General features: G+C 44.4%; 1 protein-coding gene across 1 annotated transcript; it reads left to right on the forward strand.

The window, feature by feature from the left end:
• The first annotated feature begins 5,149 nt into the window (after positions 1 to 5,149).
• Positions 5,150 to 8,395, forward strand: LOC137331023 (leucine-rich alpha-2-glycoprotein-like). Its single transcript, XM_067994610.1, has 2 exons — positions 5,150 to 5,346; positions 7,297 to 8,395. The coding sequence occupies exon 2, from the start codon at positions 7,302 to 7,304 to the stop codon at positions 8,316 to 8,318; it is 1,017 nt and encodes a 338-aa protein (XP_067850711.1). The 5' UTR covers positions 5,150 to 5,346; positions 7,297 to 7,301; the 3' UTR covers positions 8,319 to 8,395.
• Positions 8,396 to 15,934: the final 7,539 nt, after the last annotated feature.

Raw genomic sequence — 15,934 nt, forward strand, 5'->3', positions numbered from 1 at the left:
GGCGAATCGAAGGAGCAAGTCGCCGCATTTGCACATGCGCAGTAAAATGCGGAAGTCATGAACTTGGTCCAATTGGTTCGCCAGCGATTTGACAGCTGCGAATTAAAGGGCCATCACACCCTACAATCATAGAAATCACGGAAAGATGGCAAACTTGCTCATCCGCCCAACTGGAACGTAACTAATTACGCCACCAGAAGGTACGTTTGAAAATACCAGGTCTAAACTAAGTTTTAAAAGCACGATAACTATGACTGCCAAACAGTTCCTGAATACTAACTTTAAATGAAGTCTTCTTGCCTGCTTGTGGGTGTGACTTCTTTTCCTGACAGATTTTGTGTGGGCGTCTTCTATTCTCACAGACATTTCCATGCGAATCAACCTACGCTGTTCAGAGGCTAGGTTGATAGCGCACAATTCTTTTAAAAGTTCAAAATCACGCATGACAACGCCACAGAGCCCGCAGTAAGTGCATTCATAAATTTATTTTGCAGGAGCTGCAGCGATCGTTACCAGGCCGCTCTGCACAAGTTTCTGAAATAAAATTTTTAAAATGTGGGGCTTGATTTTACCATGTTGGTGGGTTGGCAGCGGGAGGGTGAAGGTGCGCATGGCAAACCCGCATGAACAAAACTTACCGTTTCCGATGCGATCGCACGTTGATCGATGGTAATTAACGTCCTCTCCAGGTTTCACGCCCGACAGCCAGCCTGACTAGCAGGCTGGCTGCCGTCAGGAGCTGCAATGCGAGGGAGGCGGGGGGGCGAGAGAGTGAGCGAGACGGCATCCGGCGCTGGAATGGAAGACCGGGGCGGGAGGAAGAGGGGAAGATCGGTGTGGAGAGAGGGGAAGATTGGGGGAAGATCGGGGGGGTGAAGAGGGGGACATGGGAGCGGGAAACATCGGACCAGGTGTGAATCAGAAGCGGTGGGCAAGCCACCCAGGTAAGTTAAAAATCTTTCTAAGTATTTGATCTGTCACAGGTAAAGTGGCTTACGTACCTCAATGAGGTACATTTGGCTCTTTAACTGTCATCCTGCCGGCTTTAATTGCCCGCAATTGCCTCCTAAAATCACCCCGATGGAGTTTTAAAATATTACTCCTTATTTCAATAGCTTTTGGTCATTAAAAATGTTTTTTTTAATATAAAATTTAATTTTTTTTACTTTTCCCTTCTGTCTCTTTAATTTAATTCAATGATTTGACTTTTTATATAAAAAAAATTGTTTACAATGACTTCCTGAATACTAACTTTAAATGAAGTCTTCTTGCCTGCTTGTGGGCGTGACTTCTTTTCCTGACAGATTTTGTGTGGGCATCTTCTATTCTCACAGACATTTCCATGCGAATCAACCTACGCTGTTCAGAGGCGAGGTTGATAGCGCACAATTCTTTTAAAAGTTCAAAATCACGCATGACGACGCCACAGAGCCCGCAGTAAGTGCATTCATAAATTTATTTTGCAGGAGCTGCAGCGATCGTTACCAGGCCGCTCTGCACAAGTTTCTGCCCCATTATGTCATTAATTCGCGTGGTCTTATTATCGTCTGTTGTTAACTATTTTGTGTTCATTCCATTTCTCCCGTCTCTCAATTGCAAGATCACAAATATGGATGAGAAAAGCCACTGGATCGATTATACCTCATCCATCAAGAATAATTTAGTCCAACCTAATCCCTCTAGCACAGTGTCCAATTGGTTCTTAAATGATTCATGGGTTTTTGCCTCTAGTACCCAAATTGGAAGCCCAATTTACATGTTGAACAGTCTTAGTTTGAAAAAGAATTTCCTGACATGAATCCCAAATTTGTCTTTCACTACTTTGAGCCTGTGTTTCCTTGTCCTACTATTACAGTTTAATGTTCTGGAATTACCTTTTTGTTTCTGTGAGTGGTGGGACATCCCTTACAATGGGGAGGGGTGGGGTGGGGTGGTGGTGAGAGATACAGGTCTGACCCTACTCTGTGGAGGATGAGGTGAAGGCAGCAGCATGAGGTGGTTTCCACTGGCAGCTGGGTAGCTAGGTTGGGGGAGAAACACTCTTCATTTCTTTCCTCAATTAGCTTGCAGAATAAGATTGGTAGGACCTTTATCCCATCACTGGGGCCATAATTCCATCCCCACTCTTTTAATCAGCCCTCTCCCTTCATACCTGTGGGCATCCCGCATCACTCTAGTCAACCTGGGGTTAGGCATCTTCTATCAACTGCACTGGTGCTTTGATGATGAGGGATATCCTTAGATTGTCATCCTTTTGTTTTAGTGGATTACATCTTTCTGGGGCTCTAATATTCATGTGTGAGTCTGTGTTAACAAGTTGTCATAGTCGGTGTCCTGAGTGTCTGCATTTCTTCCTTCCTCTATAGGTTGGCAGTTGTGAGAGTAACATGGGGCCAAGGTTTCCATGGGTGGGTGTGTAGTATGTTTCTGCCTTTTAAGAATATTCTGGCTACGTTGAGCATATCAAAGTGGGAGGGGAACCATCTGTTAGGATTTCAAGTCTGGCATTGTAGGCCATCCTACATTCAATGCCTTTATTTCAGAAGGCAAACTTGATACCATCAAAGTCCTACATTTCCAGAGGAATTTAGAGGGGTCTATGAAGGTGGATATATGCTGGTCCTGGAAATGCAGGTGGCCTTTAGCCCTTGCTTAAGATATTATCATCTCCTTAATCTGGAAATTGTACACATGCACCACAATGGTTCTGAAGTGGTCTGGATCCTTGGTATGGGGGCCAGTACTTTATGGGCTGTGTCCAATGTCAGGTCCACTCTCTCATCCATGGTGAGTAGGGATCTGAGTATGTTTTGATTATTTTTCTCCAGGCATTCAGGGATGCTAAAATAAATACATTATTGTAGCATCCCCAGTTATCTTGGTCCTCTTTAGCAGATGGATTATCTAGATTTGTAGTGCCATTATCTCAACATCATTTCCATAGACACAAATTTCCAGTTCACTTATTATGTTCTGCCCTGGCATTAGCACTGCAGAGTTCACTGATCTTCGCATTCCTGTCCTGGATGCTCATTAGAAAGTTCTCACTGAGCTTTATAATTGCTGCTACTCGTGATAGTGAGATGTGGGCAGCCTGTCCTCGGGGCCCAGTTCTGTCTCAGTTACTTCTTGCTGACTCATGGACTTGTTCCATGTTCACAGTCCTTGAAAGGCTGGGTCAGAGGGGTCAAGGTGTAGTGGGCAGCATTTGTGGGATCAATATAGCCTTGATGTGTGGAGTTTGTCACAGGTGGTTGACTGCAGTGGCAAACCAGGTTGTACATAAGAACATAAGAAATAGTAGAAATTGTGTCAGTGTCCATGTCCAAAGGGGTGTCACCTTGGAGGGTGGGGTGTCACCTTGGAGGGCGGGGTGGGGGGGCTGCAGGTAGTGTCTTGAGGGGGTTGGTCATTCAGGTGTCTACAGCAACGGGCATTGATAGATGTATATTGTGTTCGAGGCTGAACAAAGATGGGATAAAAATGCTGCTTCACAACTGTGCTGCGTAGTTTCTGTCATGTAGTCCTCCGAGGGTAGGGAGGGCTTCTGGGCTTGCGCTGGGGAGAAGGTTGGTTGAGGAGGTCCTTTTCTACTTTTCTGTGGTTGGGGCTGAAAGAAAAGTGTGCCGTAAATTGCCTGAAGGGTGCCTTCAAGATTCATTGGGGAAATGTGGTCTCAAAATGGAGTTCAGCTTAAAGTAGCCATACAATATGGAGTTCAACTGTGAAACTGAATGCTGGGAAGTATCTAAGTAGCAAAGCTAATTAAAACCATAAAGCTTTTAACTAACACTAGGTTCTAAGATAATTAAGCAATAATGGCTTCTAAGCTAGGAGCCATAAAGGCTTCGCAAATACATGGCAGATGCAGTATAATGTGGATAAATGTGAAGTTATCCACTTCGGAAGGAAAAACAGAAAGGCAGAGTATTATTTAAATGGTGATAGATTGGGAAATGTTGATGTACAAAGGGACCTGGGTGACCTTGTACATCAGTCACTGAAAGCAAACATGCAGGTGCAGCAAGCAGTTAGGAAGGCAAATGGTATGTTGGCCTTCATTGCAAGAAGATTTGAGTACAGGGCCTTGGAGAGACCACACCTGGAGTATTGTGTGCGTTTTCGTCTCCTTACTTAAGAAAGGATATACTTGCCATAGAGGGAGTGCAGCGAAGGTTCACCAGACTGATTCCTGGGATGGCAGGACTGTTGTATGAGAAGAGATTGGATCGACTAGGCCTGTATTCACTCGAGTTTAGAAGAATGAGAGGGGGATCTCTTTGAAACATATAAAATTCTGACGGGGCTAGACAGAGTGGGTGCAGGGAGAATGTTTCCCTTGGCTGGGGTGGGTCCAGAACAAGGATTCACAGTCTCAGGATACAGGGTAGGACATTTACGATTGAGATGAGGAGAAATTTTTTTTATTCAGCGGGTGGTGAACCTGTGAAATTCTCTACCACAGAAGGCTGTGGAGGCCAAGTCACTGAATATATTTAAGAAGGAGCTAGATAGATTTCTAGACACAAAAGGCATCAGGGGGTATGGGGAGAGAGCGGGAATATGGTATTGAGATAGAAGATCAGCCATGATCAGATCGAATGGCGGAGCAGGCTCAAAGGGCCAAATGGCCTACTCCTGCTCCTATTTTCTATGTTTCTATGTTTTTGCAATCAAGACATTCTGTACTAGGATTAGAAAGCCATTCGGAAGGCTTATGCCTCGATAAGTGACTGTCACTTGAGTTATGTGGAATAATTATCACATTCAACAAGCTCCTTTACAGTATCCTCCGTTTCTGCAACAATATTCTGACTTTTGTTGGAATACTTCAAAAATGTTGTTCTCTCAATCTCCACAATTCTCCCTCAATGTTGTTCTCCACCAAGCAAGATATTGATTTAACTGACATGCCCAGTGAACTTTACTCTCTTTTAACAGGACAGATTACACATGAAAGTTTGGCATCTTTTAGGTATTTCCATAGGTTTTCTAAGTTTCAATCTTTTTGATGCAATATCTTCAATATCAAACAGCAGGATTCAAATGAAGATACAGCATGCAAGTGTAAAAGAGTTCTGCATGTTCTGTACAAATTAGTTATCACTCAGCAAACTAAAGTTGCATGAAAGTACTATTGACCAAAATGGCACAGTGATTGTGTAACTTCTCTTCAAATCTCACCAGTTCCAGTATTCGAGCTTCACTTCCTTTGACAGGAGCACACAGACAGTTGCTTGTTTTGGCAAAGAGCAGCTGTGGAACTGTATAAAATACTTCTCCACATTCACTGCGTTTCACAAAGCTGACGGAACAAAATTAATTCAGAATCGACTCAACCATAAGGTAAGAATATACTGATAGAATCTGTATTTAACTGACATGGTCAGTGAACTTTACTCTCTTTCAACAGGACAGATTACACTTGAAAGATCGCCAACTTTTAGGTATTTCTATAGGTTTTCTAAGTTTCAGTCTTATTGAATCAGCTCAAGTGTAAGGTAAGAATATAATGATAGAATCTGATGTCTGGGCTTTCTGCAGCCTCTCTCTCTTTCTCTTGTTATGAGCTGTCTTCTAGTTGATCTGCTGGAGTCTGGGGGACTTTACTCTGGAATCTGTTTGCAGGCTGAGGTATTTTGCAGCATGTGTATGCTGGAATTTGTTGTCAGCAGAAAAAAGTTCTGCCCTGTGTCTTTTATTTTCCTACCCAGTTACTCAAAGGTACAATAAAATTCAAATTAATGGCCGGGTGTTTTATGTTAACTAGGAACAGTGATTGATGTTTGCTGAAATATTAATTGTTAAGTGAGTAGCACCAGAAAAAAATGACAGCAGCAAAGTACTGCCTAGGTGCAAGTGATAAAAAAAAGCAGTAACTGCTTCATTCTTACACAGGTCAAACCCAGCCCTGCCATATGGTTGGTGCAGTGTGAAGAACCATTGTTTAGTCATTATGGATGATCTAGTTTCTAAACTTGAAAACTGGAAGTAGCAGTGATCACTGCTATCCTGTTAATGGTTAACATATACACCAAACAACAATTTAGGAACCATGTAACCATATTATCAGGCACTCCACATGCAGGTAGGAATCAACTTACAAAAACAACAGAAAGAGACGTGCTCTCAGCATACCACAGTACAATTTACCTTCCAATTATTGCATCGACCATTACAAGGTTACCAGTACAAGGTTACACACAGTTCAGTAACCCTCTGTATGATATCCTGTTTTCTGGCCTGGACTAGTCTCAAATAACAGATTGTTCCAGTGATTGGGCCCAATGATTGGCATCTTGGCAGGGCTGCTTAGGTTGGCTTCCTCAGTCTGGCTGTGGGCATTTATCTCTTTCCTGCTGCCAGGCTGCTCTCAGGGTTCTCTCTCTCTTCTTCCCCTGCACTTTCAATTCTCTGTGGGCTTTCACTCCCTCCTTCACGCTGGGTTTTCCACAGCCTCTCTCTTTGCTGCAGTCAAAGAAAATTTTTTCCCATTTATTATCCAGCCTCACTGAAGCAGGATGATAGAGAGGTTCAGTTGGCTTATGTGGGGAATAAACCTATGGAGAGCTTCAGTTGGTTTATGTAGAGAATAATGGAGATCTGACAAAAGAGTTGCAGGTTATAATCTAATCAAGGAGTTCAGATGGGTTAGATAGAAAATTATAGATTGATACCTGGGAACGAGTTACAATCTGATTGATAGATTCAGATGATTTGTGTGTAAAATGCTAGATTGCTGAGCTTGTTAAGGCTGTAATTTGTAAATTTTGTGAGGCTCCATTCCCAACAATGGAGTGTCACTCAACAAGAACACGGATCAGAGAACTGGGCACAAAGATCAGCTTACCCATTTCACAACAATCCTGATTTTTCTAGTAAAACGATCCTGAATCAGGCATTCTGACCTCAGTGCTTGATTCTCCAATTATGCTCTCCTTGTGCAAGCCTTCCAACTTCCCCAGAATGGAAGCTCACAAAATGTAACCTATAATTGAGGGGTTCATAAGGCATCACAATGTGTGACAGTGAGGCTTGTGTGGTTGATAACCATCATCTGAACCCCTACACCAGATTAGGGTTGAGCTCAGCAACTTTTCCAGCCAGTTCCCCATATCATACCATCAGCATATTTTGTTTAAACAAAAACATTTTGTGGAAAAAATGAACTGAAATATGTAAAAAGAAACAAAAGAAAACTAATCTTAATAAATTCTTTGTAACCATTTTTAATTATGTCATCCGCTCCATGATAGCCATAGATACGAACATTCTTATGTTTTTCACTAATTTCAGATCAAATGAATGCCATGAAGATTACTGCGGTACTGTTCCTGAGCTATTTTTGCTTTTCATTTTCCGTGACCATTTGCCCTGATTACTGCACTTGCTACTTCTCGAACAATATCACATCTGTGGTTTGTGTTTCGGTCAAATCTCTTCATGACGTACCAGAGAACATTCCGCCCAATGCAACAACCATATCGTTAGAATTCACCAACATTACCACCCTAAAAGAAAAGGATTTTGTTGGACTGTTCCAACTTCAAGAACTTCATCTTTCAAGCAACATGCTGACAAACATCTCTTCAGGTGTACTAAAAGATCTTCATCAGCTGAGAATCCTGGACTTAACCAACAATTTCCTGAAGACATTCCCACCAAATTTATTTAGCACCTCTCTTAATCTAACCTCACTGGTTTTACAGGGAAACAGATTGCAGACAACAAATCCTTTATGGTTTAGTCATCTTCACAGTCTTGAATGGCTGGATTTATCAAACAATATGTTGACATCCATACTTCCCAATTCATTTCAAAATCTAACCAGTTTGATAACGCTTGATCTTTCCAATAATAAACTTGAAAATTTATCAGTTGATTTATTTAACAAATTGTCCAAGCTGGAGAGGTTAAATCTGGGAAATAATCAGTTGTACATCATTCCTCCTGGTATTTTTGACCATGTGCTAAATTTAAAATATTTGTTTCTTAATAGTAATAATATTGGGAAGATTCCAGTGGGGCTGTTTAATGAAGTATTGAATCTGGACACGATTGATCTTTCAGACAACAAGTTAGAGTCGCTTCCCACAGGAGTGTTCGATAATCTCCTGCAGATTGGGGCAAAATGGCAACAGGGTCCAGATCTCTCACTGAATCCATGGGTTTGCAACTGTGACCTGAAGTATCTGTGGCACTGGCTGACCATGAATTCTAAAAAAGTGTACTCACTTAGCACAACAGTATGTGCCAAACCTGAAACAGTCAGTGGGAAACAGATTATAACACTGTCTGAAATGGAGCTAATGTGTTAAAGTAATTATTTATAATTAATTCAGATTGTACTTTGTATGAATCAGTTCAAGAAAATAAAGATTAATGTTCCCCTTTGTCTCTGACACCTAATTATGCAAATATTTGAATAACCTTTTTATGGGTGAGCTGGTAGCACAATGTAGATGACAAATGCTGGAACGAAGAGTGGTGGAATGTGGATTCATGCTTTTTGATTACATGAATTCTCAATCTCAATTGTGCTGTTTGATTAAGGCACTATACACAGGTGAAACATTTTTGCAAAGAGAGGGAGAAACAAAGGCAGGCAAGTCACTAGGCTACCGCCAGCCACCGACTGGTGGGCCAGTGACACAGTGGCATTGGTGGAGCCCTGTAAGAAGCACATCTGCCTGCCTTATTAGCCAGAATGGTGTATGGGTGGGAAGACCTAAAGATGTAAAAAAAAAACACCTATATTTATAATAGGGGAAGATTTCCTCTGTGTGTTATGTGTACTGAAATTGTAAACCCGTTCTTTATAAAATTACACACAGCACTCAGAGGAAACATTTCTCCAATACCACTTAAAAAAAACTTTTATTCAAAATGGAGACTCAAAGTCCTTCAAGTGGGTCAAATAGTGAAATTAATAATATCTGTTGAGGTTTGGATGAACTGCCATGCTGAAGGCCAATGTGGACGTCGGGAGCTAATCCCCTAAAATACTAGTGTGGTAGGAGGAGAAAAATTGCATTTACAGTAGACTCTTGACTAGGAATCTCTCCTTAAAAATCCCAGTTTTGACTGCCATTCACATTTGAGGTAATGAGAGGGGAAACTAGACAGTTTTGGTTACTTTGTCCACAAGATGGAGGAGGTCGGGGGACAGGATACCATTTCCACACCATTTTAGTGCATCTCCAAGCATGTTGACTGAAGAACAGTATTAAGTTAATAACAGTTAATAGCATGAATTATCTGTTGAAGAGGATGGCATGGATATAAGGAACAGAGAGTAAACAAATTACTTAAATATTTTTGCATAAAAAATTACAATTAAAAAGAGGGTTTATTCTTGTCAACATAGTACCTTAGTAATGTACAGAGGGAGGTACATGCTAAAATCAAAGGTGTGGTCTCACCAAAGACAGTATTAGGTCTTTCTGCATTAAGTTCGGAATTTTGTTAAATTGCATGCAATACTTCTCAGTCACAACATACAGATACAGATGCTATCAATGTATTTTCTTGCTCAGTCTTCCAGGCGAAGTTCAATCCATCACATATCCTCCTTCACCAGTCAGATTGGGAGCAGGAAAAAGGTAGAAGAAATGGAAAGGAAAAATATCAATGCATGAAAAATCATGGGCATGCTGCCGGCAATGTTTCAAGAAGTATTGGCTGTGGCGAGGCCCTACCATCAGCGCAGAGCCTCAAAATTTACCCTATGGATTCTTGTAAAATTAAATTCCTGGGACTCACACCGTCCTCCAGCCCTACCTCCCACACGCACTTTAAGTCTTTTGACTCTGGATTCCTGTGCATCCTCCCTCCTGGCATTCCTCACTTGGTGGCAAAGCTTTCAACCATCTTGGTTCCGCCCTCTGGAACTCCCTTTGTGAATCTTTTCATCTTGCTACGTCCCTTCTGTCTTTAAAAATCTCAAAATCTATTTTTTTGACTGTATCTTAGGCCAGCTCTCCTAAAATGTCTACTGTCTCGTCCAACTCTCTTCTCTGTGAAGTGCCTTGGAACATATTATCGTAAAAATGTTACAACTTACAAATTTGTATGTTGTTCCTGTTGGTATTCATACAAGTGATAAGAATTACAGGAAAAAAATTCTCCAGTGCACTTTAAGATTTAATAATTCAGTTGACCTTCAAGGTAATACTCAAAAAGGCCATAATCTTTCAAGTAATGTGCATCACTCATGTTTCACTCTCTAATTAAGAACACATAAAAACAATTTCCTTTACAAGGCCTTATAATTGAAGAAAAAGGGGTGATTTTGATGATGTTGAAATGGGCCAGCATTTCACCAGTTTGTGTCTAACTAGCAACTTATAAGTTCTGTTTCTTCATTTACTTGAGATTTCCAGTTGCCTTTTGTCAATGGCTATTGGATCTTCAACATCATGAAACAAAGTCTGTTGCACTTGGAACTAATTTTCCTTTCTGCTCAACCTGCTTTTCCAACATTTCCTATGGAACTGGTGAAAGTAGACAGGTGATGCAGTGAGTGTGCAAGGGGCAATTTCCAACATTACTCTAGTGCACTATTGTCCAAAAGGTGGCTTTCAGCATAATGCAGCCCCCGAATTTCTTTGATCGGGCCTGCAAGGCTCCTTCCTTTTTTGAGCTTGGTGCAGAAAGCCAACTTCAGCACCTTCAAGTTATTTAAAGTTCCCGGACTGGAAAAGGATGTTCCATGATTGGTGGAGCTCTACTCTGCATCTTCTTGTGCTGACCTAGGAGCACCTGATGTGATACTGGGTTCCTGAAGAGTTCCATTCCACATTTCCATGCCACCCCTTATTTTATAAAAAAAACCATTCATATAGCGCACTTAAGGTAGAAAAATATCCTAACACTCAAAGGCGTAATTGGACAAAAATGGACACCGAGACAAAGAAAGGTATATTAGGAAAGGTGACCAAATGATTAGCTAAAGAGATGGGTTTTAATTCGGGTCTTAAAGGAGGAGAGGGAGGTGGAGAGGTTTAGGGAAGGAATTCTAGAGTGTAGGGCGTAGGCGGCTGAAGGCATTACCACCAATGATGGGATGAAAGCAGGGAGGATGCACAAGGCCACAGTTGAAGGAGCAGAGAGTTCTGGGGAGGTTGTAGGCCTAGAGGAAGTTACAGAGATAAGGAGAAGCAAGACCATGAAGGGATTTAAACACAAGGATGACATTATTAATTTGGCAGTTTTGGGGGACCAGGAGCCAACGTTGATCAGCAAGGAGAGGAGTGATGGGTGAGTGGGTCTTGGTTACAGCTTAGATTAAGGGCAGCAGAATTAGTTGAACTTTACAGAGCATAAAGGATAGCAGGCCATCCAGGAGAGCATTGATATAGTCGAATCTGGAGGTGGCAAATGCATGGATGAGGGTTCCAGCAGCAGATGGGCGGAGGCAGGGGCAAAGTTGGGCAATGTTAGGGAGGCGATATTCCCTTTATAACAGAACATTAGATAGGGAGGGCCAACTGTTATTAGACAATGATCACATATGTAAATTCATTGGAAATCTGGTATTGATCTGTGAACATTCATCCATTCAGGAATATTTAGAGCTGCTCAGTGAGAAAGGGCATATGGTTTATACTTAGCAAGACCTTGTCATGCAGGGGAGCCAGCAAATATTGTTCATGCTTACCTGAACTGGGGGACAAACAGAATGAACTTCCTGGCAACCTTGACCACATGCATCTGGCAATCATTAAGGAAAACAGATTATGAACAACAACTTGCTTTTAAAATAAAGGGGTCGATTTTAGGATGGCCGAGTGGGTGTGTTCGTGGTGGGGGGCTCCGAAAATTTGGGATTCCCGGGGCGGGTCCGGATCCCGGCTCCAACCCGCCCACTTCCGGGTTCCCCAGTGATGTGCTTAGATGCGCGCACAGCCCCCACATGCGGGACTCCCACCGGCAATTAAAGCCGGCGGGATCCCGCTTAAAGCAATTCATTTGATAGTTCAGGTCGTTTGCAGACCTGATTGGGGGGATATTTTAGGAGGGGTGGGATTTTCATCTAAACTGAGCATGTTTCCCATACTGGGGGAAACACTCCCAGTTGAAACAGACGTGTTGCAGCCACCAGCCTGTGGGAGCTGCAAAGGTCAATTTGACAGGTTGGGTGGGGGGGGGTGGGGAGACCCTCACTCATTACAGGAGGCCAGTCTGTCACTTTGGACAAAGTTTGGCCTCCACCACCCTCCTCCTAACACTAAAATTAACCAACTTGGAACCTCAACCCCGGTGCGCAGACACATTTACCTACCTTGCGGACCCCCTCAAACGTACACCTTCCGGATGGGGGCCGCCATAGCTGCAGTCACGACCTCCTCGGAGGATGAACAGCATCACCAGCCTCGCCGTCCACCTCAGACACGTGGAGCTCCACAACACAGTGCTGTGACACATCCACCTGCACAGCAGAAGGGAGGGCAACCGCAGAGAGAGATGCGTCGCAGAAGGCACTACCCTCGCCACAGGGTCTACAGACCGAGGCTCAGCTTCCTGGACCTCTCTGAGGACCAGTGCACACGGAGGCTCAGACTCAGTCGCCAGGTAGTCGCGGACATCTGCAGCCTCCTTAATGACGAGCTGCTCCCGGATGGACCAAGCAGCATCTTCTTACCTGTCGCTGTCAAAGTCACCACTGCCCTCAACTTCTTTGCCTCCTGATCCTTCCAGGGTGCCACCAGGCACATCGCTGGGGTCTCTCAGTCGTCTGCACACAAGTGCATAAGGCAGGTCACCGACGGCTTGTTCTGCAGGGACTCGCACTATATCATCTTCCCCATGATGACCTCAGCCAGACGGAGAGGGCAGTGGGATTCCACTTGGTGGCTGGCTTCCCACGGGTGCAGGGTGTAATCGATTGCACCCATATAGCAATACGGGCACCTCCACACGAGCCAGGACTGTTCATCAACAGGAAGGGCTATCACTCCATGAATACTGAGCTCATCTGTGACCACCGCAAGAGATTCCTTCACGTGTCCGCCAGATACCCTGGCAGGTGCCACGATTCCTTCATCCTCAGGGAATCCAACATCCCGGCCCTCTTCCACGCACCAAACACCCACAAGGACTGGCTCCTCACGGACAAGGAATAACCCTGCTTATGACACTTCTGGGGAACCCCACCACCGAGCAACAGCATCGATATAACGACAGCCACATCGCTACCAGGTCTACAATTGAGCATGCTATAGGGCTGCTCAAGATGCGCTTCAGGTGCCTTGATCGTTCGGGGGAGTGCTTCAATACGCACCTGACAGAGTGGGACACATTATAGTCGTCTGTTGTGCCCTGCACAACATGGCACAACAGTCAGGGGTGCCGCTGGAGGAGGCCCCATCCACATCTGCCACCCATATTGAGGAGGAGGAGAAGGCGGAGCAACCCATGGGCAGAACAGCGGCTCACCTGGCTGCTCGTGAGGCCAGGGAGTCACTGATATGTGAACGGTTCTCCTAACATCAGACAGTGTGAAGAGTCCAGTCCTCATCAACTGGACAGAGGAGCAGCTACACCAGCCCCCTCCCCCACCCCCTGCACAAAACAGTGGTGCAACTACACATACACCCACTGTAGAATGACCCAATGGGTGGCATCAAGTGTGCGTGTTCATGGTGAACCTTATTGCACAAGCCAGTCAAGAATGGGCAAGACGTGGCAGTAGTGATGATAATAATAAGATTTATTGTGAATGTGAAAGAAATATAAATAAAAAACATGACAAATCGTCAAACACCCTTGTGCATCCCCTTTGTGCTCACAAAACCTTTGCCTTACGCTTCCAACTACTCCTACGTGGTGCTTCCCTTGTGCCTGGAGCAGAGGTAGTGGCAGGTTGCTCTTGTTCATGCCCTGACTGATTAGATGCTTTGCGCAGACGCTCTCTGGGTTTCAGTGCCCGTGAGGACCCCTCCAAAGACTGCTCCACCTGCACCTGTGCAGGGACAGACTCGACCACCTGGAGAGGAGGCAGCATTGTGGGTACCGGTTGAGAGGGGGGCAACGGGTGAGACGTGGAAGCGCTTTGAGTGGCGACCCCACTTCCCTATCCCCTTTCACGGTCATCCCTCTCCCGGGCATTCTGGCATCTCTTCTCCTATCAAGGCAAAACACAGAGGCGTGATTGAGTGATGGTACCATAGTGACCCGATGCATGCATTGGTGTGGGTGGGGGTGACAGTGAGGGAGATGCATGGGAGGGTGCGTGTGAGATATAGCCATGAGATTGTATGAGGATTGGGTTGCGTGGTAGTGTTCGAAAGGAGAAGTGGGGCGGTGAGTAAGTGCAGGCAAGGTGAGGATGATAGTTGAGTGGATGTGAGGAGTGATGCGAGAGCGTTGTGGTGACAGTGCAGAAGGGGTTGTGTGGTGGTGGAGATGATGTGGAAGTCGGAGTGTGGGCCAATGCGTAAGTATACTCACTTTGACTGACCTGGTTAGGTCATTAAAGTGCTTCCTGCGCTGGACCCAGGTTCGGGAGATGTTACTGCTGCTGCTGACCTCCTCTGCCACCTCGAGCCAGACCTTCTTGGTGGCAGAGGCAGGCCACTTCCTCCCGTCCGCTGGGAAAAATGTTTCCCTCCTCCTTCTGACCCCATCGAGTAGCACCTGGAGTGAGGAGTCTGAGGCTGCTCCATGCTGCCAATTTGGTTCTTTGCTGCAGAAGGAGCATTGGAGGACTGCCCCTTTAAATAGGGCTCCTCCTGCTGACAGCCTGTGATGCGGGTGCGCAGTGCGCCCGCTGCGTGGGTCTGGAACGGGAAACCTGGAAGCACGCATAAGTACCTTCAATTAGGCTGCAATTACGTGCAGAGCACCCCGGTTTCACTGGACGCGTTACCCACGCGCCCAGTCGACCCCCCCGCTGCCAACTCACCTCCCTCCTAATATCAGGCCAGACATCTGTCCTATGCGCCTCACAGATAACCATTAGGAAAATGAATGCCGAGCCAGGAGGTAAAGATTAGGAGGGGTGACCAACAGTTTGATCGTAGAGATGGGTTTTGATGAGGGTTTTAAGAGGAGAAGAGGTTTATGTGGGGAAGAGTTTATGTGGGGAACTCCAATAGAGTAGGGCCCAAACTGTTGAAGATGAATCAGGACCAAACCAAACCAAATGCAGCCAGGCCATAAAAAAATGACTAATGCTGCAGGATAAAAGTAAACAGGGAGCAAATGCAGCCAGACCAAAATGAAGGCAACCGGCCATGAAACCATTTTTAGTTGTTATAGGCCTTTAAGGGCAGAATTTCATGTGCACTCAGTGCCTGCCACCGTGTGCAAATGACCAAAAACTGGAAATGCGGGTGCAATGGGATAGGTCCAGGCAGAGTGCACTCCAGTGCACTCCACTTGCTGTGCACTTAGATGCAGGCCCCAGAGGAAAATCAGCCATCATAAGTGTCATTTCCACAAAGTAGGATGGGCAATGGACGACATCAGTGGTAGTAGCAGAAAAATGTGATTCACCAATGTTTAGGGCAAGAATTCGGCAGGAGGCCTCCCCACCCTATTTTCCTTAATTCTTCATTCCCGTATAACCCATTTTCAGTCAGGAATATGGAGGAAAATCTTGCTTTTCTCCCAATCTTGACGATATCCTACTTTGTGAGCTTTGGCCCTTCACTTCGGTTTCTCGATTGAAAAAAGGTCCAAAAAAGGACTAATAACTAAGTAAAAATAAGTTCAAGGTAAAATAAAACTAGACTCAATGTACTGAAGAAACAGAATGTTAGATTTACACAAAATATAGCACTTGTGTAATAAATAGCTGCTATAATTCACATGCACCATGTGCAAATGATGTCACTTTGTTGTTTTGTTTTGTGTAAATCACCACACATATCAACTATGAACTTCCTGTAAACTTCGATCTAACATCAGCAAATATATTACACCCAATTTA

This window comes from Heptranchias perlo, chromosome 13 (genome assembly GCF_035084215.1).
Source record: "Heptranchias perlo isolate sHepPer1 chromosome 13, sHepPer1.hap1, whole genome shotgun sequence".
Taxonomy (NCBI): Eukaryota; Metazoa; Chordata; class Chondrichthyes; order Hexanchiformes; family Hexanchidae; genus Heptranchias; species Heptranchias perlo.

Coding starts and splice junctions, on each gene's coding strand:
- LOC137331023 (XM_067994610.1), top strand. CDS start 7,302: ATGAATGCCATGAAGATTACTGCGGTACTGTTCCTGAGCTATTTTTGC.